General features: G+C 47.0%; 1 protein-coding gene across 1 annotated transcript in view; it reads left to right on the plus strand.

The window, feature by feature from the left end:
- LOC144504014 (unconventional myosin-X-like) overlaps positions 1 to 22783 on the plus strand; it is a 219264-nt gene that overhangs the window by 34407 nt on the left and 162074 nt on the right. Inside the window, 4 exon segments of the mRNA XM_078229165.1 lie at positions 10345 to 10532; positions 11514 to 11648; positions 21683 to 21807; positions 22346 to 22359. Of these exon segments, the coding sequence (XP_078085291.1) occupies positions 10345 to 10532; positions 11514 to 11648; positions 21683 to 21807; positions 22346 to 22359 (462 nt within the window).

Consider the following 22783-nt stretch of genomic DNA (forward strand, 5'->3'; position numbering starts at 1 on the left):
ATCAGTCTACTCTCGATCATCAATAAAGTGATGGGAGGGGCCATCAACAGTGCGATCAAGTGGCACTTATTCAGCAATAACCTGCTCAGTGAGGCTCAGTTTGGGTTTCGCCAGCGTCACTCGGCTCCTGACCTCATTCCAGCCTTGGTTCAAACATGGACAAAAGAGCTGAATATCAGAGGTGAGGTGTGAGTGACTGCCCTTGACATTAAGGCAGCATTTGACCGACTATGGCATCAAGGAGCCCGAGCAAAACTGGAATCATAGAATCCTACAGTGCAGAAGGAGGCCATTCGGTCCATCGTGTCTGTACCGACCAAAATCCTACCCAGACCTTATCCCCATAACCTCATGTATTTACCCTAGCTAGTCCCCCTTGACACTAAAAGGCAATTTACCATGGCCAATCCATCTAACCTGCATATGTTTGGAGTGTGGGAGGAAACCGGAGCACCTGGAGGAAACCCACACAGAAACAGAGAGAACGGACAAACTCCACATAGACAGTCACCCAAGGCCGGAATTGAACCCAGGTCCCTCGCGCTGTGAGGCAGCAGTGCTAACCACTGTGCCACTGTGCCGCCAATCGATGAGAAAATCCTCTGCTGGTTGGAGTCACACCCGGCACAGAGGAAGATGGTTGTGGTGGTTGGAGGTCAATCATCTCAGCTCCAGGACATCACTGCAGGAGTCCCTCAGGGTCAGTGTCCTCGACCCAACCATCTTCAGCTGCTTCATCAATCACCTTCCCTCCATCATAAGGTCAGAAGTCGGGATGGTCGCCGATGACTGCACAATGTTCAGTATCATTCGCGACTCTTCAGATACTGAAACAGTCTATGTTCTCACTGTGTCTGTGAGGGTTTCCTCAGAGTGCTCTGGTTTCCTCCCACATTCCACACTGCAGATTAGGTGGATTGGTCATGGTAAATGTGTGGATTTATGGAGATTGGGGATTAGGGATGGGCCGAGGTAAGGTGCTCTTTCAGAGTCGGTACAGATTCAATGGGCTGAATGGCCTCCTTCTGCACTGTATGGATTCAATGATTCTATGTCCAAATGCAGCAAGACCTGGCCAATATCCAGGCTTGGGCTGACAAGTGGCAAGTAAGATTCGTGCCACACAAGTGCCAGGCAATGACCATCTCCAACAGGAGAGGAGCTAATCATCACATGACATTCAGTGATGGACTGGGCTACATTCACAACTCTTTGTAGTTTCCTACCAGCCACATCTAGTCATGAATGATGATTGACCATTAAACAACTTAATGGAGGAGGAATGCAGTCACTATGTTGGGGGTGTACTACAGGCCCCCCAACAGCCCAAGGGAAGTGGAAGAATGGATATGTCAGGAGATACTGGATAGGTGCAGGAAATATAGGGTTGTGGTAGTGGGAGACTTCAATTTCCCTGGTATAGACTGGAAATCGCTGAGGGCAGGGACTCTGGATGGGGAGGAATTTGTAAAATGTGTACAGGAGGGTTCGTTGGAACAATATGTAGACAGCCCGACTAGAGAGGGGGCTATACTGGACCTGGTACTGGGGAATGAGCCCGGTCAGGTCTTCAAAGTTTTGGTTGGGGAACATGTGGCAAATAGTGACCACAATTCTGTTAGCTTTAGGATAGTGATGGAAAAGGATGAGTGGTGTCCCAAGGGTAAGGTGTTGGATTGGGGGAAGGCTAACTTTATTGGGATCAGGCAGAAATTGGCAGCTCTTGATTGGGAGAGGCTGTTTGAGGGTAAATCCACATCTGGTATGTGGCAGTCTTTTAAGGAACGGTTGTTAGGGCTGCAGGATAGGCATGTGCCTGTAAAAAAGAAGGATAGGAAGGGTAGGATTAGAGAACCGTGGATAACCAGGGAAATTGAGGGACTGGTCAAAAAGAAAAGAGAGGCATATGTTAGGTCCAAGCAGCTAAAAACGGAGGGAGCTCTGGAGGAGTACAATGAAAGTAGGAAAGTACTCAAACGGGGAATTAGAAGAGCAAAAAGGGGTCACGAAATGTTCTTGGCAGACAGGATTAAGGAGAATCCCAAGGCATTTTATTCATACGTTAGAAACAAAAGGGTTGTTAGGGAAAAAATCGGACCTCTCAGGGACAAAAGTGGGGACTTATGCTTGGAGCCCAAAGAAGTAGGGGAGATCCTAAATGAATACTTTGCGTCGGTATTCACAAAGGAGAGGGATGTGTTGAATGGGAGTGTCTCGGAGGGGAGTGTTGAACCGTTGGAGAAAATCTCCATTACAAAGGAGGAAGTGTTAGGTTTGTTAGAGAATATAAAGACTGACAAATCCCCAGGGCCTGATGGAATCTATCCAAGGCTGCTCAGGGAGACGAGAGGTGAAATCGTTGGGCCTCTGACGCAAATCTTTGTCTCGTCACTGGACACAGGTGAGGTCCCAGAGGATTGGAGGATAGCCAATGTGGTCCCGTTATTTAAGAAAGGTAGGAAGGATAACCCGGGTAATTATAGGCCGGTGAGCTTGACGTCCGTGGTGGGGAATTTGTTGGAGAAGATTCTTAGAGATAGGATGTATGCGCATTTAGAAAGGAATAAACTCATTAACGATAGTCAGCATGGTTTTGTGAGAGGGAGGTCATGCCTCACTAACCTGGTGGTGTTTTTTGAAGAAGTGACCAAAATGGTTGACGAAGGAAGGGCCGTGGATGTTGTCTATATGGACTTTAGTAAAGCGTTTGACAAAGTCCCTCATGGTAGGCTAGTGAAAAAGGTTGGATCCCATGGGATAAAGGGGGAGGTGGCTAGATGGGTGGAGAACTGGCTTGGTCATAGAAGACAGAGGGTGGTAGTGGAAGGGTCTTTTTCCGGCTGGAGGCCTGTGACTAGTGGTGTACCGCAGGGCTCTGTATTGGGACCTCTGCTGTTTGTGATTTATATAAATGATCTGGAAGAAGGAGTAACTGGGGTGATCAGTAAGTTTGCGGACGACACAAAACTGGCAGGACTTGCAGATAGTGAGGAACATTGTCAGAGGCTACAGAAGGATATAGATAGGCTGGAAATTTGGGCAAGGAAATGGCAGATGGAGTTCAATCCTGATAAATGCGAAGTGATGCATTTTGGTGGGAATAATGTAGGGAGGAGCTACACGATAAATGGAAGAACCATAAAGGGTGTAGAGACGCAGAGGGACCTGGGTGTGCAAGTCCACAGATCTTTGAAGGTGACGTCACAGGTGGAGAAGGTGGTGAAGAAGGCATATGGCATGCTTGCCTTTATAGGACGGGGCATAGAGTATAAGAGTTGGGGTCTGATGTTGCAGATGTATAGAACGTTGGTTCGGCCGCATTTGGAATACTGCGTCCAGTTCTGGTCGCCACACTACCAGAAGGACGTGGAGGCTTTGGAGAGAGTACAGAGGAGGTTTACCAGGATGTTGCCTGGTATGGAGGGGCTTGGTTATGAGGAGAGATAGGGGAAACTGGGGTTGTTCTCCTTGGAAAGACGGAGGATGAGGGGAGACTTAATAGAGGTGTATAAAATTATGAAAGGCATAGATAGGGCGAACGGTGGGAAGCTTTTCCCCGGGTCGGTGGTGACGTTCACGAGGGGTCATAGGTTCAAGGTGAAGGGGGGGAGGTTTAACACAGATATCAGAAGGACATATTTTACACAGAGGGTCGTGGGGGCCTGGAATGTGTTGCCGGGCAAGGTGGTGGAGGCGGACACACTGGGAACGTTTAAGACTTATCTAGACAGCTATATGAACGGAGTGGGAATGGAGGGATACAAAAGAGTGGTCTAGTTTGGACCAGGGAGCGGCGCGGGCTAATTGTTCCTTGTTTCTCGTTGCAAGGCTTCATTCTATGATCATCTTGCTGGTGCCAGTACAGAGCGAGACTGCGGATAGTTGGGAACCTGTCTCGGGGGCAGGGAATTCATATGGTGTTCGTGGAAGTGGAAATGAATAGGGTTGGGAAGCATTTTCCGATCAGGGCCATTGTGATCTCCTGGACTCGTTTCGATCGCCTCAGGGGGTCGGAGAGGAATTTCCCAGATTTTTTTTTCCCCATATTGGCCCTGGGGTTTTCACTCTGGGTTTTCACCTCTCCCTGGAGATCACATGGTCTGGAATGGGGGGGTGGGGGTGAGTTAATAGGTTGTGATGAACAAAGCATCGTAGCTGTGAGGGACAGCTCGGTGGATAGGATATTGGTATGTAGATAGGCTGGAAAATTGGGCGGGGATCCTGGATTCAGGATTCAATCCTGGACCGGGGAGCGGCGCGGGCTTGGAGGGCCGAAGGGCCTGTTCCTGTGCTGTATTGTTCTTTGTTCTTGAAATTCCACAAATATCCCCATCCTCAATGATAATGGAACCCACCACATCAGTGGCTAGTGGATGATCCATCTCAGCCTCCTCCTGAGCTCCCCAGCATTACAGATGTCAGTCTTCAGCCAATTCAATTCACTCCACATGATATCAAGGAACAACTGAAGGCACTGGATACTGCAAAGGCAATGGGCCCTGATAACATTCCGGCAATAGTACTGAAGACTTGTGCTCCAGGACTTGCCTTGCCCCTAGTCAAGCTGTTCCAGTGTAGCTACAACACTGGCATCTACCCAGCAATGTGGGCCAGCTATGTCCAGCTCACAGAAACAGGACAAATCCAACCTGACCAATTACTCTCGATCATCAGCAAAGCCATGGGTGGGGTTATCAGCAGTGCTATCGAGCAGCACGCACACACAATTTGAATTTGGGTTCCATCAAGTTCACTCAGCTCCTGACCTCATTCCATCCTTGGTTCAAACATGGACAAAAGAGCTGAATTCCAGAGGTAAGGTGAGAGTGACAGCCCTTGATATCAAGGGCATCACAAAGCCCTAGCAAAACTGGAGTCAATGGGAATCAGAGGGAAAACTCCGCTGGATGGAGTCATACCCGGCACAAAGGAAGATGGTTGTGGTGGTTGGAGGTCGATCATCTCAGCTCCAGGACATCACTGCAGGAGCTCCTCAGGGTAGTGTCCAAGGCCCAACCATCATTATCAAATACCTTCCTCCCATCTTCAGCTGCTTCATCCGTCATTAGGTCTCATCCATCATAAGACCTTCCCTCCATCATAAGGTAAGAAGTGGGGATGTTCGCTGATGATTGCACAATGTTCAGCACCATTTGCGACTCCTCAGATACGGAAGCAGCCCATGTCCAAATGCAGCAAGACCTGGACAATATCCAGGCCTGGGCTGACAACTGGCAAGTGACATTCGCGCCACACAAGTGCCAGGTAATGACCATCTCTAACAAGAGACGATCTAATCATCACCCCTCGACATTCAATGGCATTACTATTGCTGAATCCCATCAACATCCTGGGGGTTACCATTGACCAGAAACTCAACTGGACTAACTATCTAATTACTGTGGCCATCGGAGCAGGTCAGAGGCTAGAAATCTGGCTGCATGTAACTCACCTCTTGACTCCCCAAAGCCTGTCCACCATCTACAGGGCACAAGTCAGGAGTGTGGCGGAATACTCTCCATTTGCCTGGATGAGTGCAGCTCAAACTACACTCAAGAAGCTCAACATCATCCAGGACGAAGCAGCCCACTTTGTGCACCCCTTCTACAAACATTCACTCCCTCTACCACCAATGCACAATGACAGCCGTATGTACCATCTACAAGATACACTGCAGCAACTCACCAAGATTCCTTAGGTAGCACCTTCCAAACCCACAACCCCTACCATCTAGAAGGACAAGAGCAGCAGATACCTGGGAACACCACCACCGGGAGGTTCTCCTCCAAGTCACTCATCATCCTGACTTGGAAATATATCATTGTTCCTTCACTGTCGTTGGTTAAAATCCTGAAACTCCCTCCCTAACAGCACTGTGAGTGTATCTACACTCTCAGGGACTGCAGTGGCTCAAGAAGGCAGCTCACCACCACCTTCTCCAGGGCAATTAGGAATGCACAATGAATGCTGCTGTAGCCAGCAATGCCCACATCCCGTAAATAAATAATTAACAAAAGATAGGGTAAGAAGGCAGAAATAGAATGAGTAAACTTGCAAGAAACATAAAAGTGGACTGTAAAAGCTTCTATAAATATGTAAAAAGAAAAGATTAGTGAAGACAAATATAGAAGAACGAGGAAATAGCAGAGCAATTAAACAACTACTTAGTTCTGTTGTGATAGAAAAGGTAGGGAACCAAGGTTCTCGTGTTATGGTTCAGGTCAGAAACATCAAAGTGTTTTATGGAGCCGCCTGAATCATAAGTTTTGCATCTTGAATGTGGCGAGGATAAGCATGATGGGTTTCACTTCAGGTATGATTCATATGACCCACTAGGGAGCTTTCATCAAACAAAGTTTATTTAAGAATATAGTTAACATGTATAGTAAGAAAATTAGCAAGAACTTGTATCAATTACAAACAAGAAACAAAACAACCACTATAATGTATAACCCTCAACAACGATATCTAATGCATTCCAATCAAACCAAAACCCCTGCCATAGACAAAACCCTTTAAACAGGTCCAATACAGCAAAGTCTACTGCTCACGTTATAATGGAAATTGAGTCCTTTGGTTGAAGTCTGCACTTCTCTGGATTCACTCCGAACAGTTTGAAGACAAGACAGCTTCCCAAAACACCAGAGGAACTCTGGGCCAACCCCCAACAACAGCAGATTCTCATCTTTTAGGAAAACAACAGAATTTCCAAAGAAAAAAAGCAGGGAGAGAGAGAGACTTCTTTTTCAGTGATGCTGCTAACACTCCAACTCCCAAAACTGAAACTGAAAAATGAACCCCTGTCACCTGACCTGCCACAATTTTTCCTCCTCCCAACAATGACATCACCTACGGTTGTGAGCATAAATTAAAAAAAACTCTTAAAAGTCACCAACATCAGAAGGGGGAACTGAAGGAATTTAGCATTAGTAATAAAAAATAGTGCTGGAGAAATTAATGGGGCTGAAAGGTGATAAACCCCCAGGGCCGGATAATCTACATCCCAGGGCCGGATAATCTACATCCCAGGGCCGGATAATCTACATCCCAGGGCCGGATAATCTGCATCCCAGGGCCGGATAATCTACATCCCAGGGCCGGATAATCTACATCCCAGGGCCGGATAATCTATATCCCAGGGCCTGATAATCTACATCCCAGGGCCGGATAATCTACATCCCAGGGCCGGATAATCTACATCCCAGGGCCGGATAATCTACATCCCAGGGCCTGATAATCTACATCCCAGGGCCGGATAATCTACATCCCAGGGCCTGATAATCTATATCCCAGGGCCGGATAATCTACATCCCAGGGCCGGATAATCTACATCCCAGGGCTGGATAATCTATATCCCAGGGCCTGATAATCTACATCCCAGGGCCGGATAATCTACATCCCAGGGCCGGATAATCTACATCCCAGGGCCGGATAATCTACATCCCAGGGCCTGATAATCTACATCCCAGGGCCGGATAATCTACATCCCAGGGCCGGATAATCTACATCCCAGGGCCGGATAATCTACATCCCAGGGCCGGACAATCTACATCCCAGGGCCGGATAATCTACATCCCAGGGCCGGATAATCTACATTCCAGGACCGGATAATCTATATCCCAGGGCCTGATAATCTGCATCCCAGGGCCGGATAATCTACATCCCAGGGCCTGATAATCTATATCCCAGGGCCTGATAATCTACATCCCAGGGCCGGATAATCTACATCCCAGGGCCGGATAATCTACATCCCAGGGCCGGATAATCTGCATCCCAGGGCCTGATAATCTATATCCCAGGGCCTGATAATCTACATCCCAGGGCCGGATAATCTACATCCCAGGGCCGGATAATCTACATCCCAGGGCCGGATAATCTGCATCCCAGGGCCTGATAATCTGCATCCCAGGGCCTGATAATCTACATCCCAGGGCCGGATAATCTACATCCCAGGGCCTGATAATCTACATCCCAGGGCTGGATAATCTACATCCCAGGGCCGGATAATCTACATCCCAGGGCCTGATAATCTACATCCCAGGGCCGGATAATCTACATCCCAGGGCCTGATAATCTACATCCCAGGGCCGGATAATCTACATCCCAGGGCCTGATAATCTACATCCCAGGGCTGGATAATCTGCATCCCAGGGCCTGATAATCTACATCCCAGGGCTGGATAATCTACATCCCAGGGCCGGATAATCTACATCCCAGGGCCGGATAATCTACATCCCAGGGCCGGATAATCTACATCCCAGGGCCGGATAATCTACATCCCAGGGCCGGATAATCTGCATCCCAGGGCCGGATAATCTGCATCCCAGGGCCGGATAATCTGCATCCCAGGGCCGGATAATCTACATCCCAGGACCGGATAATCTACATCCCAGGGCCTGATAATTGATAATTATCATAAGATAATTGGTCTTATGAGGAAAGGCTGAGGGGCTTGAGGTTGTTTTCGTTAGAGAGAAGAAGGTTAAGAGGTGACTTAATAGAGGCATACAAGATGATCAGAGGATTAGATAGGGTGGATAGTGAGAGCCTTTTTCCTCGGATGGTGATGGCTAACACGAGGGGACATAGCTTTAAATTGAGGGGTGAGAGATATAGGACAGATGTCAGAGGTAGGTTCTTCACTCAGAGAGTAGTAAGGGTGTGGAATGCCCTGCCTGCAGCAGTAGTGGACTTGTCAACATTAAGGGCATTTAAATGGTCATTGGATAAACATATAGATGATATTGGAATAGTGTAGGTTAGATGGGCTTTAGATTGGTTTCACTGGTCGGCGCAACATCGAGGGCCAAAGAGCCTGTACTGCGCTGTAATGTTCTATGTTCTATGATAATCGACATCCCAGGACCTGGTAATCTACATCCCAGGATACTAAAGGAGTTGGCCATAGAAATAATGGATGCATTCGTTGTCATCTTCCGAAATTCTGCACAGTGTGGAACATCCCCAGCGGATTAGAGAGTAATAAATGCAACCCCATTATTTTAAAAAGGAAGGAGGGAGAAAACGGAGAATTCCAGACTGATTAGTCTAACATCAGTAGTAGGGAAATTTATTGTCATTAGGGACTATTACAAAGGTTGTGATAGCAAGACACTTCGAAAATATCAATGGGATTAGACAAAATCAACATAAAATGGAAAACCATTTTTGATAAACCTACTGGAGTTTTTTGAGGATGTAACTAAAGTCCCACATAGAGGTTAGTGTGCAAAATTAAAGCACATGGGTTTGGGGGTGATATATTGAGAATTGAGTAGCAGACAGGAAACAGAGAGTAGGAATAAATGGATCTTTCTCGTCGTGGCAGGCAGGGATCAGTGCTTGGGCCCCAGCTATTCACAAAACGATTTGGATGAGGGAACCAAAAGTAATATTTCCAAGTTTGCTGACAACACAAGACCTGGTAGGAAGGTGAGTGGTGAGGAGGATGTTCAAGGCTTCAAGGTGATTTAGACAAGTTGATAGAGTGAGCAAATGTGTGTCAGAAGCAGTTTAATGTGGATAAATGTGAAGTTATCTATTTTGGATAGAGAAACAGAATGGCAGAGTATTATTTAAATAGTGTTTATTTAAATTATTTAAATAGATTGGGAAATATTGATGTACAAAGGGACCTGGGTGTCCTAGTACACAAGTCACTGAAAGCAAATATGAAGGTACAGCAAGCATTAGGAAGGCAAATGGTATGTTGGCCTTCATTGCAAGAGGATTTGAGTACAGGAGCAAGGGTATATTACTGCAGCTGTACAGAACCTTGGTGAGACCACATCTGGAGTATTGTGTGCAGTTTTGGTCTCTTTATCTAAGGAAGGATAGACTTGCCATAGAGGAAGCACAGCGAAGGTTCACCAGATTGATTCCAGGGGTGGCAGGAATGTTGTATGGGGAGAGATTGGGTTGGCTGGGCCTGTATTCATTGGAGTTTAGAAAAATGAGAGGGGATCTCATTGAAACATATAAAATTTTGACAGGGCTGGACAGACTGAATACAGGGATGTTGTATCCTCTGGCTGAAGGGTCTGGAACAAGGAGTCAGTCTCAGGATATGGGGTTGGCCATTTAGGACCAAGATGAAAAGAAATTTCTTCACTCAGAGGGTGAACCTGTGGAATTCTCTCCCACAGAAAGCTGTGGATGCCAAATCGCAGAATATATTTAAGAAGGAAATAGATTTCTAAGCACTAATGGCATCAAGGGGTATGGGGAGAGCACGATAGTATGGTGGAGAGACAGGGTCAGCCATGATGATATTGAATGGTAGAGCAGGCTCGATGGGTTTGAATGGCCTATTGCTCCTATTTCCTATGTTTCTATTTTTTGTAGACTAACATTGGCTCCATCCTGACTGCTGTCAACCCTTATAAGTGCATCGAGAGCCTGTACAGTGCCAACACAGTCGAATTATACAGCAGACACCAGCTTGGAGAACTCCCTCCGCACATTTTCGCAATTGCCAATGAGTGCTACTGTTGCCTGTGGAAGCGTCAGGATAGTCAGTGTATTCTGATCAGGTAGGTGGGTTCCACTGGCTCCCAGTCCAGAGAGATGAGGAACAAATGAGGAAATCTCCAAAAACACCACCTCCCATCCACTCTGTGTCCCAGTTTCAATGATGTGGAGATGCCAGCGTTGGACTGGGGTAAACACAGTAAGAAGTTTAACAACACCAGGTTAAAGTCCAACAGGTTTATTTGGTAGCAAAAGCCACACAAGCTTTCGGAGCTCTTAGCCCCTTCTTCAGGTGAGCACTCACCTGAAGAAGGGGCTAAGAGCTCCGAAAGCTTGTGTGGCTTTTGCTACCAAATAAACCTGTTGGACTTTAACCTGGTGTTGTTAAACTTCTTACTGTGTTTCCCAGTTTCAACACAGGGTTTCAATCAATCAGAGTTAGGAACATCGGAAACAATTAGAACAAATATCACTTTCCTTTTCCCCACATCTCACAATCCCACACACCAACCTTCTCCCCATATCCCTGCATCCACCCTACGCATCTTGCCCCCCAATCCCTCAATCCCACCCACCCACCTTCCGCCCCCATCCCTCAATCCCACCCATTTACCCTGTCTCCATATCCCTCAATCCCACCCATTTACCCTGTCTCCATATCCCTCAATCCCACCCATTTACCCTGTCTCCATATCCCTCAATCTCACCTACCCACCTTCACCACATTCCCCTCAATCCCAGTGAAGAACTGGCCATGTTGATGTGTAATTGAATCAGAGATTTGTCCCCTCCCCTAAAGGCTTTTCACGGACTGGTTGGGTTTATAACGACAATCAAACATCCTCAATGAAACCAGCCCTGGGATGTCAGATTAACTTGAAAAATTTCAAAGGGTTTGCTCAAACTCTCTGGATATTTATCAGAATCACTCCAAACCCATTACTATTTTGAGGAATGTAGTTCAAAAAAGTACAGCAAGAGATGGTCTAACTTGTGGATGTTTTATTCCCTGGCCTTTCACCTGTGACCTGTGACCTGCTCAGCGGTGAGAGTGGAGCCGGTAAGACAGAGAGTACAAAGTTACTGCTGCAGTTTCTGTCAGTAATGAGCCAGAGATCATCGGGAGCCTCATCCCAGCAGAGGAGCACACATGTGGAACAAGCCATTCTGGGGAGCAGGTAGGCATCCTGAGCTTATAACTGCCGACTACACAGTTCCTTCACAGCCTCCAACCTTCAAAGACAGGAAGAGACAAATCAAAAAAACTGCATCTCCATCACGGCACTGAAGAGGTATACTCCAAAGCCACGACTCAGCAATCAGGCAAACAAGGATCCTTTCAGGATCCTCCCTTTAATACACACTGACTCTCGCTGGGGTACAGTTCCACACACACTGACTCTCACTGGGATACAGTTCCACACACACTGACTCTCACTGGGATACAGTTCCACACACACTGACTCTCACTGGGGTACAGTTCCACACACACTGACTCTCACTGCGATACAGTTCCACACACACTGACTCTCACTGGGGTACAGTTCCACACACACTGACTCTCACTGCGATACAGTTCCACACACACTGACTCTCACTGAGGTACAGTTCCACACACACTGACTCTCACTGGGATACAGTTCCACACACACTGACTCTCACTGGGATACAGTTCCACACACACTGACTCTCACTGGGATACAGTTCCACACACACTGACTCTCACTGCGATACAGTTCCACACACACTGACTCTCACTGGGATAAAGTTCCACACACACTGACTCTCACTGGGATACAGTTCCACACACACTGACTCTCACTGGGATACAGTTCCACACACACTGACTCTCACTGCGATACAGTTCCACACACACTGACTCTCACTGGGATACAGTTCCACACACACTGACTCTCACTGGGGTACAGTTCCACACACACTGACTCTCACTGGGATACAGTTCCACACACACTGACTCTCACTGAGGTACAGTTCCACACACACTGACTCTCACTGGGATACAGTTCCACACGCACTGACTCTCACTGAGATACAGTTCCACACACACTGACTCTCACTGGGATACAGTTCCACACACACTGACTCTCACTGGGATACAGTTCCACACACACTGACTCTCACTGGGATACAATTCCACACACACTGACTCTCACTGGGATACAATTCCACACACACTGACTCTCACTGGGATACAGTTCCACACACACTGACTCTCACTGGAATACAGTTCCACACACACTGACTCTCACTGGGATACAGTTCCACACACACTGACTCTCACTGGGATACAGTTCCACACACACTGACTCTCACTGGGATGCAGTTCCACACACACTGACTCTCACTGGGATGCAGTTCCACTCACACTCATTCTTGCTGAGACAGAACACTCTAGTATTTATCTAGCACCTTTAATACATGTTCTCATTGTGAACAAGACTCGAATGTTCATGTGACAATCTGACTGTGGACCAGGAAGTTTTTGTTTAAAGTCGGCAATGTTTGAAATTCCTGGTATTTGGTAAGAAAATACAGCCACAAAATTGCACAATTCCAAAATAAACATTATGATATGAAGCCAAGAAAGTAAAACTGTTTACAATATTGTGAATTAGGCAGTTTAATTTAAATTCTGGCTGCCTTCTGAGGGAGTACAATTAGAAACATAGAAACTCGGAGGAGGCCATTCGGCCCTTCGAGCCTTCTCTGCCATTCATTCTGATCAGGGCTGATCATCAAATTCAATATCCTGATCCCATTCCACATGGATCAGGATATCCATGATTTCCTCCTATATCCCTTGATCCCTTTAGCCCCACGAGCTATATCTAATTTCTTCTTGAAATTAAACAATGTTTTGGCCTCAACTACTTTCTGTGGGAGTGAATTCCACACATTCACCGCCCTCTGGATGAAGAAATTTCTCCTCAATTCAGTCGTAAAAGGTTTATCCCTTATCATAAAACTATGACCCCTAGTTCTGACTCCCCCACCATTGGGAATATTCTTTCTAAATCTACCTTGTCTAACCCTGTTAAAATTTTATAAGTTTCTATGAGATCCCCTCTCACTCTCCTAAACTCCAATGAATATATTCCTAACTGACTTAGTCTCTCCTCATATGACAGACCTGCCATCCCAGGAATCAGCCTGGTAAACCTTCGCTGCGCTCCCTCTGTGGCAAAAGCCATCCTTCCTCAGATAAGGACACCAAAACTGCACACAGTACTACAGGTGTGGCCTCCCCAACACCCTATACAATTGCAGTAAAACATCCATATCCCTATACTCAAATCCTCTCGCTATGAAGGCCAACATACCATTTATCTTCTTTACTGCCTGCTGTACCTGCGCGCTTACTCTCAGCGACTGATGCACGAGGACTCCAAGGTCTCGCTGAGTATCCGCCTCTCCCAATTTACACACATTCAAGTAATAATCTGTCTTCCTATTATTGCTGCCAAAGTGGATAACCTCACATTTATCCACGTTATGCTGCATCTGCCATATAGATGCCCACACACTCAGCCTGTTCAAATCATGCTGAAACATCTCTGCATCCTCCTCACAGCTCACCCTCCCAAGCAACTTTGTATCATCTGCAAATTTGGAGATAATACATTTAGTTCCCTCTTCTAAATCAGTAATACATAATGTGAACAGTTGGAGTCCTAGCACAGATCCCTGCGGAACCCCACTAGTCACTGACTGCCAATCAGATAAAGACCCATTTATGCCAACTCTTTGCTTCCTGCCTGCTAATCCACTTTCTATCTATCTCAAGACATTACCTGTAATCCCATGTGCTTTAACTTTATTTAGTAGTTTGCTATGTGAGACCTTGTTGAAATCCTTCTGAAAGTCTAAATAAAGGATATATTGGCCTTGGAGGGAGTGCAGAGAAGGTTCGCCAGGTTGATACCAGAGATGAGGGGTGTTGATTATGAGGAGAGACTGAGCAGATTGGGTTTGTACTCGTTGGAATTTAGAAGGCTGAGGGGGGATCTTGTAGAGACCTATAAGATAATGAAGGGGCTGGATAGGGTAGAGGTGGAGAGATTCTTTCCACTTAGAAAGGAAGCTAGAACTGGAGGGCACAGCCTCAAAATAAAGGGAGGTCAGTTTAGGACAGAGTTGAGGAGGAACTTCTTCTCTCAGAGGGTGGTGAATCTCTGGAATTCTCTGCCCACTGAGGTGGTGGAGGCTACCTCGCTGAATATGTTTAAATCACGGATAGATGGATTCCTGATCGGTAAGGGAATTAAGGGTTATGGGGATCAGGCGGGTAAGTGGAACTGATCCACTTCAGGTCAGCCATGATCTTATTGAATGGCGGGGCAGGCTCGAGGGGCTAGATGGCCTACTCCTGCTCCTATTTCTTATGTTCTTATGTTCTTATCTATTGGTTCTCCCCTGTCAACTCTACTAGTTATATCCTCAAAGAATTGCAATAGATTCGTCGAGCATGATTTCCCATTTGTAAATTCATCCTGACCTTGTCTGATTGTACTGCTGCTTCCCAAATGCTGAGTTATGAAATGCTTGATAATAGATTCTGGCAACATCCCCAATACCAACTCATTGTTCACTTTTGAAGGTTGGCATCTCAGTTCTGTCAGACGTTTCTCCGATTGGTTGTACCTCAACAGCTGCTCACCTCCTAGGGTTTGAATCTTGCCTCTCTAGACAAGGTTCTGTTGGATTCCTGAGTTTGGACTCCAGCACAGACTCACAGGCACAATCTCAGCTCTTCCACTTGCCAAGCAGAAAGCGACTACTCTCAAGGTTTCTTTTTAACTCAGCAGCCCACAGCATGGAGTCAATGACTTTCCACCTTTTCCACTGCTTTTCCTGCTCCCCAGGGTTTCTCCTAAGCCCTCATTACTTCCCATGCAATCGCAGATGGTGTTATACCTTTACCTTCTCCTCACTCCCATTCCAAGGCTCCTCTCAGGTTGGACATCGTTTTACTTGCACCTCCTTCAATTTGGTCCATTGTATTCGCTGCTCCCAATGTGGTCTCCTCTACATCGGAGAGACTAAACACAGACTGGGCGACTGCTTTGGGGGACACCTTTGCTTGGTCCACAAGCATGACCCCAACCTTCCTGTTGCTGCCATTTTAACTCAGCACCTTGCTCTCATGCCCACACCTCCGTCCTGGCCCTGCTGCAATGTCCCAGTAAAGCCTGGAGCAAGCTGGAGGAGCAGTATCTCATCTTCCAGTTGGGTACATTGCTGCCCTTAGGATTCAACGTTGAGTTCAGCAACTTTAGGCTGTGACCTTTCCCCTCTATCTTGACCCTTTTGGAAATCCAAAGTTTTTTGTCCCAATACAACACTATGCACATCCACACTGGACCATCTGTGACTTGTTCTTTAATTTTGTTTTCACTGAGCATTGACCCATCTTCTCATATTAACACATTCTGCTATGTTACCTTGATGCCGCTATCAGCACCTTCGCTGGTCATTAACCCTTCTTTTGTCTTGTGCCCCAAACATCTTTGTGTAATCTCTCCTACCTCCCACCAATCACTGACCTTCCCACACTGTTCCAGCTGTTCCACCCCCTCTGATACAGGATACAATTCATCACATTTCTTCCTCTCTTTAGCTCTGAAGAAGAGTCGGACGGACTTGAAACATTAATTCTGTTCCCTCCTCACTGATGTTGCCGGACCGGCTGAATTTTTCCAGCATTTTCTGTTTGTAATCTCACTAATTGGAGCCTGTCAGGCCAGCTGCTCAGAGCTAACAGCTGCCCGAGCGTCTTCACCTACTCCTAACTCGATGACTTTATCAAAATTTGTTGATGGGATGTGGGCGTTGCTGACTGGGCCAGCATTTTTTGTCCATCCCTGATGGCTTTTAAAAGTCAACCACATTGCTGTGGCTCTGGAGTCACATGTAGGCCAGACCGGGGTAAGGACAGCAGATTTCCTTCCCTAAAGGACATTAGTGAACCAGATGGGTTTTTACGACAGTTGACAATGGTTTCATGGTCATCAGTAGACTTTTAATTCCAGATTTTTATTGAATTGAAATTTGACCATCTGCTGTGGTGGGATTTGAACCTGGATCCCCAGAGCATTACCTGGCTCTCTGGATTACTAGCCCAGTGACAATACCACAGCCTCCCCACTGAAACTGACTGAGATTCAAACTGCCCTGCTCTGATCCTTGGAATGATCTGGGTGATTTATTAAAATACTCCAAAAGTGTCTTGGCCTTGTTACTAGGCAGAAATACAAACTCAAAGAATCACAGAATCACAGAATCACAGAGTATTACAGTGCCCTTGGCCCATCGAGTCTGCACCGACGCATGAAAGGCCCTGACCTGCTCACCTAAGTAAGAAGTCTCACAACACCAGGTTAAAGTCCAACAGGTTTATTTGGTTGCAATAGCCACTAGCTTTCGGAGCGCTGCTCCTTCGTCAGGTAACATCCACCCGAGGAAATAGTCTCTGAACATCCACTCTATCTATCCCCCTCATCATCTTATAAACCTCTATTAAGTCGCCTCTCATTCTCCTCCGCTCTAAAGAGAAAAGCCCTAGCTCCCTCAATCTTTCCTCATAAGACCTACCCTCCAAACCAGGCAGCATCTTGGTAAATCTCCTCTGCACTCTCTCCAATGCTTCCGCATCCTTCTTATAGTGAGGTGACCAGAACTGCACACAATATTCCAAATGTGGTCTCACCAAGGTCCTGTACAGTTGCAGCATAACCCCACGGCTCATAAACTCAAACCCCCCTGTTAATAAACGCAAATACACGATAGGCCTTCTTCATGGCTCTATCCACTTGAGTGGATATGAACCCCAAGATCTCTCTGTTCCTCCACATTCCTCAGAACCCTGCCGTTGACCCTGTAATCCGCATTCAAATTTGTCCTACCAAAATTAATCACCTCGCACTTATCAGAGTTAAACTCCATCTGCCATTTTTTGGCCCAGCTCTGCATCCTATCAATGTCTCTTTGCAGCTTACAACAGCCCTCCACCTAGTCCACTACTCCACCAATCTTGGTGTCATCAGCAAATTTACTGACCCACCCTTCAGCCCCCTCCTCCAAGTCATTGATAAAAATCACAAAAAGCAGAGGACCCAGAACTGATCCCTGTGGTACACCGCTGGTAACTGGTATCCAGTCTGAAAATTTTCCATCCACCACCACCCTCTGTCTTCTATGAGATAGCCAGTTACTGATCCAATTGGCCAAATGTCCCTCTATCCCACACCTCCTTACTTCATGAGCCGATCATGGGGAACCTTACTAAAATCCATGTATACGACATCAACTGCTCTACCTTCATCTACACACTTAGTTACCTCCTCAAAGAATTCAATCAAATTTGTGAGGCAAGACTTACCTTCACGAATCCATGTTGACTATCCCGGATTAAGCTGCATCTTTCCAAATGGTCATAAATCCTATCCCTCAGGACCTTTTCCATTAACTTACCGACCACCGAAGTAAGGCTCACCGGCCTATAATTACCAGGGTCATTCCTATTTCCTTTCTTGAACAGAGGAACAACATTCGCCACTCTCCAGTCCTCTGGCACTATCCCCGTGTAAGAGTTTTAACAACACCAGGTTAAAGTCCAACAGGTTTATTTGGTAGCAAACACTATTAGCTTTCGGACATTCAACCGATGCTATACACTAGATACATCGATGATATTTTCTTCCTTTGGACTCATGGTGAACAATCACTGAAACAACTATATGATGACATCAACAAGTTCCATCCCACCATCAGACTCACCATGGACTACTCTCCGGAATCGGTTGCATTCTTGGACACATGCGTCTCCATTAAGGACGGTCACCTCAGCACCTCACTGTACCACAAGCCCACGGATAACCTCACGATGCTCCACTTCTCCAGCTTCCACCCTAAACACGTTAAAGAAGCCATCCCCAACGGACAAGCCCTCCGTATACACAGGATCTGCTCGGATGAGGAGGATCGCAACAGACACCTCCAGACACTGAAAGAAGTTCTCGTAAGAACAGGATATGGCGCTCGACTCATCGATCAACAGTTCCGACGCGCCACAGCGAAAAACCGCACTGACCTCCTCAGAAGACAAACACGCGACACGGTGGACAGAGTACCCTTCGTCGTCCAGTACTTCCCGGAGCGGAGAAGCTACGGCATCTCCTCCAGAGCCTTCAACATGTCATTGATAAAGACGAACATCTCGCCAAGGCCATCCCCACACCCCCACTTCTTGCCTTCAAACAACCGCGCAACCTCAAACAGACCATTGTCCGCAGCAAACTACCCAGCCTTCAGGAGAACAGTGACCATGACACCACACAACCCTGCCACAGCAACCTCCGCAAGACGTGTCGGATCATCGACACGGATACCATCATCTCACGTGAGAACACCATTTACCAGGTACACGGTACCTACTCTTGCAACTCGGCCAACGTTGTCTACCTGATAGGCTGCAGGAAAGGATGTCCCGAGGCATGGTACATTGGGGAAACCATGCAGACGCTACGACAACGGATGAATGAACACCGCTTGACAATCACCAGGCAAGACTGTTCTCTTCCTGTGGGGGAGCACTTCAGCAGTCACGGGCATTCAGCCTCTGATCTTCAGGTAAGCGTTCTCCAAGGCGGCCTTCACGACACACGACAGCGCAGAGTTGCTGAGCAGAAACTGATAGCCAAGTTCCGCACACATGAGGACGGCCTCAACCGGGATGTTGGATTTATGTCACATTATCAGTAACCCCCACAGCTTCCCTCCTGGACTTGCAGGCTGTCCTGTCTGGAGACAATACACATCTCTTTAATCTGTGCTTAATGCTCCCTCCACCCACATTGTCTGTATCTTTAAGATCTGGCTGGTTGTCGGGATTCGCAGTCTAATCAGTATTCTGTAACTTGATTTCTGTGTCTCTGTGCCCTTTTTGAGAGCACATTTCCACTCCATCTGACGAAGGAGCAGCGCTCCGAAAGCTAATGGTGTTTGCTACCAAATAAACCTGTTGGACTTTAACCTGGTGTTGTTAAAACTCTTACTGTGTTCACCCCAGTCCAACACCGGCATCTCCACATCATGACTATCCCCGTGGACAGTGAGGACCCAAAGATCGAAGCCAAAAGCTCTGCAATCTCATCCCTTGCCTCCCAAAGAATCCTAGGATATATCCCATCTGGCCCAGGGGATTTATCGACCCTCAGGTTTTTCAAAATTGCTAATACATCTTCCCTCTGAACATCTACCTCCTCCAGCCTATCAGCTTGTATCACACTCTCATCCTCAAAAACATGGCCCCTCTCCTTGGTGAACACTGAAGAAAAGTATTCATTCATCACCTCTCCTATCTCTTCTGACTCCATGCACAAGTTCCCACTACTAACCTTGACCGGCCCTAACCTCACCCTGGTCATTCTTTTATTTCTCACATAAGAGTAAAAAGCCTTGGGGTTTTCCTTGATCTGACCCGCCAAGGACTTCTCATGCCCCCTCCTAGCTCTCCTAAGCCCTTTTTTTCGCTCATTCCTTGCTACCTTGTAACCCTCAAGCGACCCAACTGAACCTTGTTTTCTCATCCTTACATACGCTTCCTTTTTCCTCTTGACAAGACATTCAACCTCTTTTGTGAACCATGGTTCCCTCACTCGGCCATTTCCTCCCTGCCTGACAGGGACATGCCTATCAAGGACACGCAGTATTTGTTCCTTGAACAAGCTCCACTTTTCATTAGTGCCTTTCCCTGACAGTTTCTGTTCCCATCTTATGCTCCCTAATTCTTGCCTAATCGCATCATAATTACCCCTCCCCCAATTATAAACCTTGCCCTGCCGTAAGGCCCTATCCCTCATTGCAATAATGAAAGACACCAAATTGTGGTCACTATCTCCAAAGTGCTCTCCCACAACCAAATCTAACACTTGGCCCGGTTCATTTCCCAGTACCAACTCCAATGTGGCCCCACCTCTTGTCGGCCTATCCACATATTGTGTCAGGAAACCCTCCTGCACATACTGTACAAAAACTGCCCCATCCGAACTATTCGACCTATAAAGGTTCCAATCAATATTTGGAAAGTTAAAGTCACCCATGACAACTATCCTGTGGCCTCCACACCTATCCATAATCTGCTTTGCAATTTCTTCCTCCTCATCTCTATTACTATTTGGGGGCCTATAGAAAACTCCTAATAACGTGACCGCTCCTTTCCTATTTCTAACTTCAGCCCATATTACCTCAGTGTGCAGATCCCCCTCGAACTGCCTTTCTGCAGCCGTTGAACTATCCTTGATTAACAATGCTACTCCTCCGCCTCTTTTACCACCTTCCCTACTCTTACTGAAACATCTATACCCTGGAACTTCCAGCAACCATTCCTGTCCTTGTTCTAACCATGTTTCCATAATGGCCACAACATCATAGTCCCAAGTACCAATCCACGCTCCAAGTTCACCTACCTTATTCCGGATGCTCCTTGCATTGAAGTAGGCCCACTTCAACCCACCTTCCTGTCTACTGGTACACTCCTGTGATCTTGATACCCTCCTCAGTACCTCACTACACTCAACACTGGCTTCTGGACTACAGCTCGTTTTCCCATCCGCCAGACAAATTAGTTTAAACCCCCCGCCCCCCGAAGAGTCGTAGCAAATTTCCCTCCCAGGATATTGGATATGGGCCAAATGCGGGCAATTGGGACTAGCTTAGTGGAAAAAAGTGGGCAGCATGGACAAGTTGGGGCGAAGAGCCTGATTCCATGCTGTAAACCTCTATGATACTAAACACATTTAGGATAGATGACCTAAATCTGGTCAAAGAGTTTTTTAAGAAGCATCTTAAAGATGGAAAGAGAGCTAGAGAGGTTTAGGGAGGGAATTGCAGAGCTTTGGTCCCAGGCAGCTAATGTCAGCCAATGTTGGTGAAATGATGATATCAGAGATATGCAAGAGGTCAGATTGAGAAGAGTGTGAGTATTTTGGATTAGGGCTGGAGGAGATTACAGACGTGGGGAGGGTGTGAGACCATGGAGGGATTTAAAAAACAAGGATGTTGTTTCCAGACTGGAAGCAGGTATCGTCGAAGGGATTTCCGGGGAGTTGGTGTGTTCGGGACAGACGGCAGAGTTTTGGATTATCTGATGTTTCACAGTTCTTGCATTCATGCTGAGAATCTTTCTCCACAGCCCAGTAATGGAAGCCTTCGGAAATGCCAAAACCGTTTACAACAACAACTCCAGCCGGTTTGGAAAATTCATCCAGCTTCATTTCTCCCAGAATGGGAACATTCAGGGAGGTGCCATCGTGGACTGTATCCTTCAGAACCTGAGCACAGAGTGCAAGAATCACTATGTCTGCTCTCCACTCACTGCCCCGGCCCTGCCCTGGAACAGCACAAAACCCTCAGTGTAGCAGCATCATGACTAACACTGCAAGAGTAGAAATGTACAGGGTTTTGGGTTAAGGTTTGGAGGTGAGGAGTCGGGGTGAGGGGTCGGCGTTGAGAGGTCGGGGGCGAGAGGTCGGGGTGAGGGATTGGATTGAGGGGTTGGGGTGAAGGGTTATGGGTGGGGGTGAGGGGTCGGGAGTGGGTTGAGGGATCGGGTGAGGGGTGGGGGGTGAGAGGTCGGGGTGAGGGGTTATGGGTGAGGGATTGGGGGTGAGGGGTCAGGGGTGAGGGGTTGGTGGTGAGGGGCTGGGGTGAGGGGTTATGGGTGAGGGGTCGGGGGTGAGGGGTTAAGAGTTTGTGCAGGGTGATTTGGACGCTGAGGAATTGAGGACTTTCTCCCCAGAGCAAAATGAAATTAAATTCACAAGCGACTGTTTAAAATCCTTAACCCGTGGTGCAGACTTGCTGGAAAAGGTGAGTTTTCTTCGCTGTGAATCATACAGCTTGGAGGAAGCCATTCTGCCCATTCATTCCCTCCCTCCATCCAATCAGATTGGTTGATCTGTCTCCATTCTTATGTCTTTGCTCCATTTCCTCCACATCCTAACCAAACAAAGTTCCATCCAGCTCACACCCTCTGCACCTTTCTGGGGAGAGAGTTCCAGATTCCCACTCCCTCTGTGTGAGGAAGTGCTCCCTGATATCCTCCCTGAATGGCCTGGCTCCAATTTGAAGGTCCCACACCCCCAGCCCTTGTTCAGGACTCCCCCAACTGAGGAAATCATTTCTCTCTATAGATTCTGTTGAATCATTTAATCATCTTAAATACCAGATATTTTAAAAAGTCATTCATTTGTTGCTCATCCATCAATTCCATTGAGAAGGTGGTGGTGAGCCT

Source organism: Mustelus asterias, chromosome 14 (genome assembly GCF_964213995.1).
Source record: "Mustelus asterias chromosome 14, sMusAst1.hap1.1, whole genome shotgun sequence".
In the NCBI taxonomy this organism is placed as follows: Eukaryota; Metazoa; Chordata; class Chondrichthyes; order Carcharhiniformes; family Triakidae; genus Mustelus; species Mustelus asterias.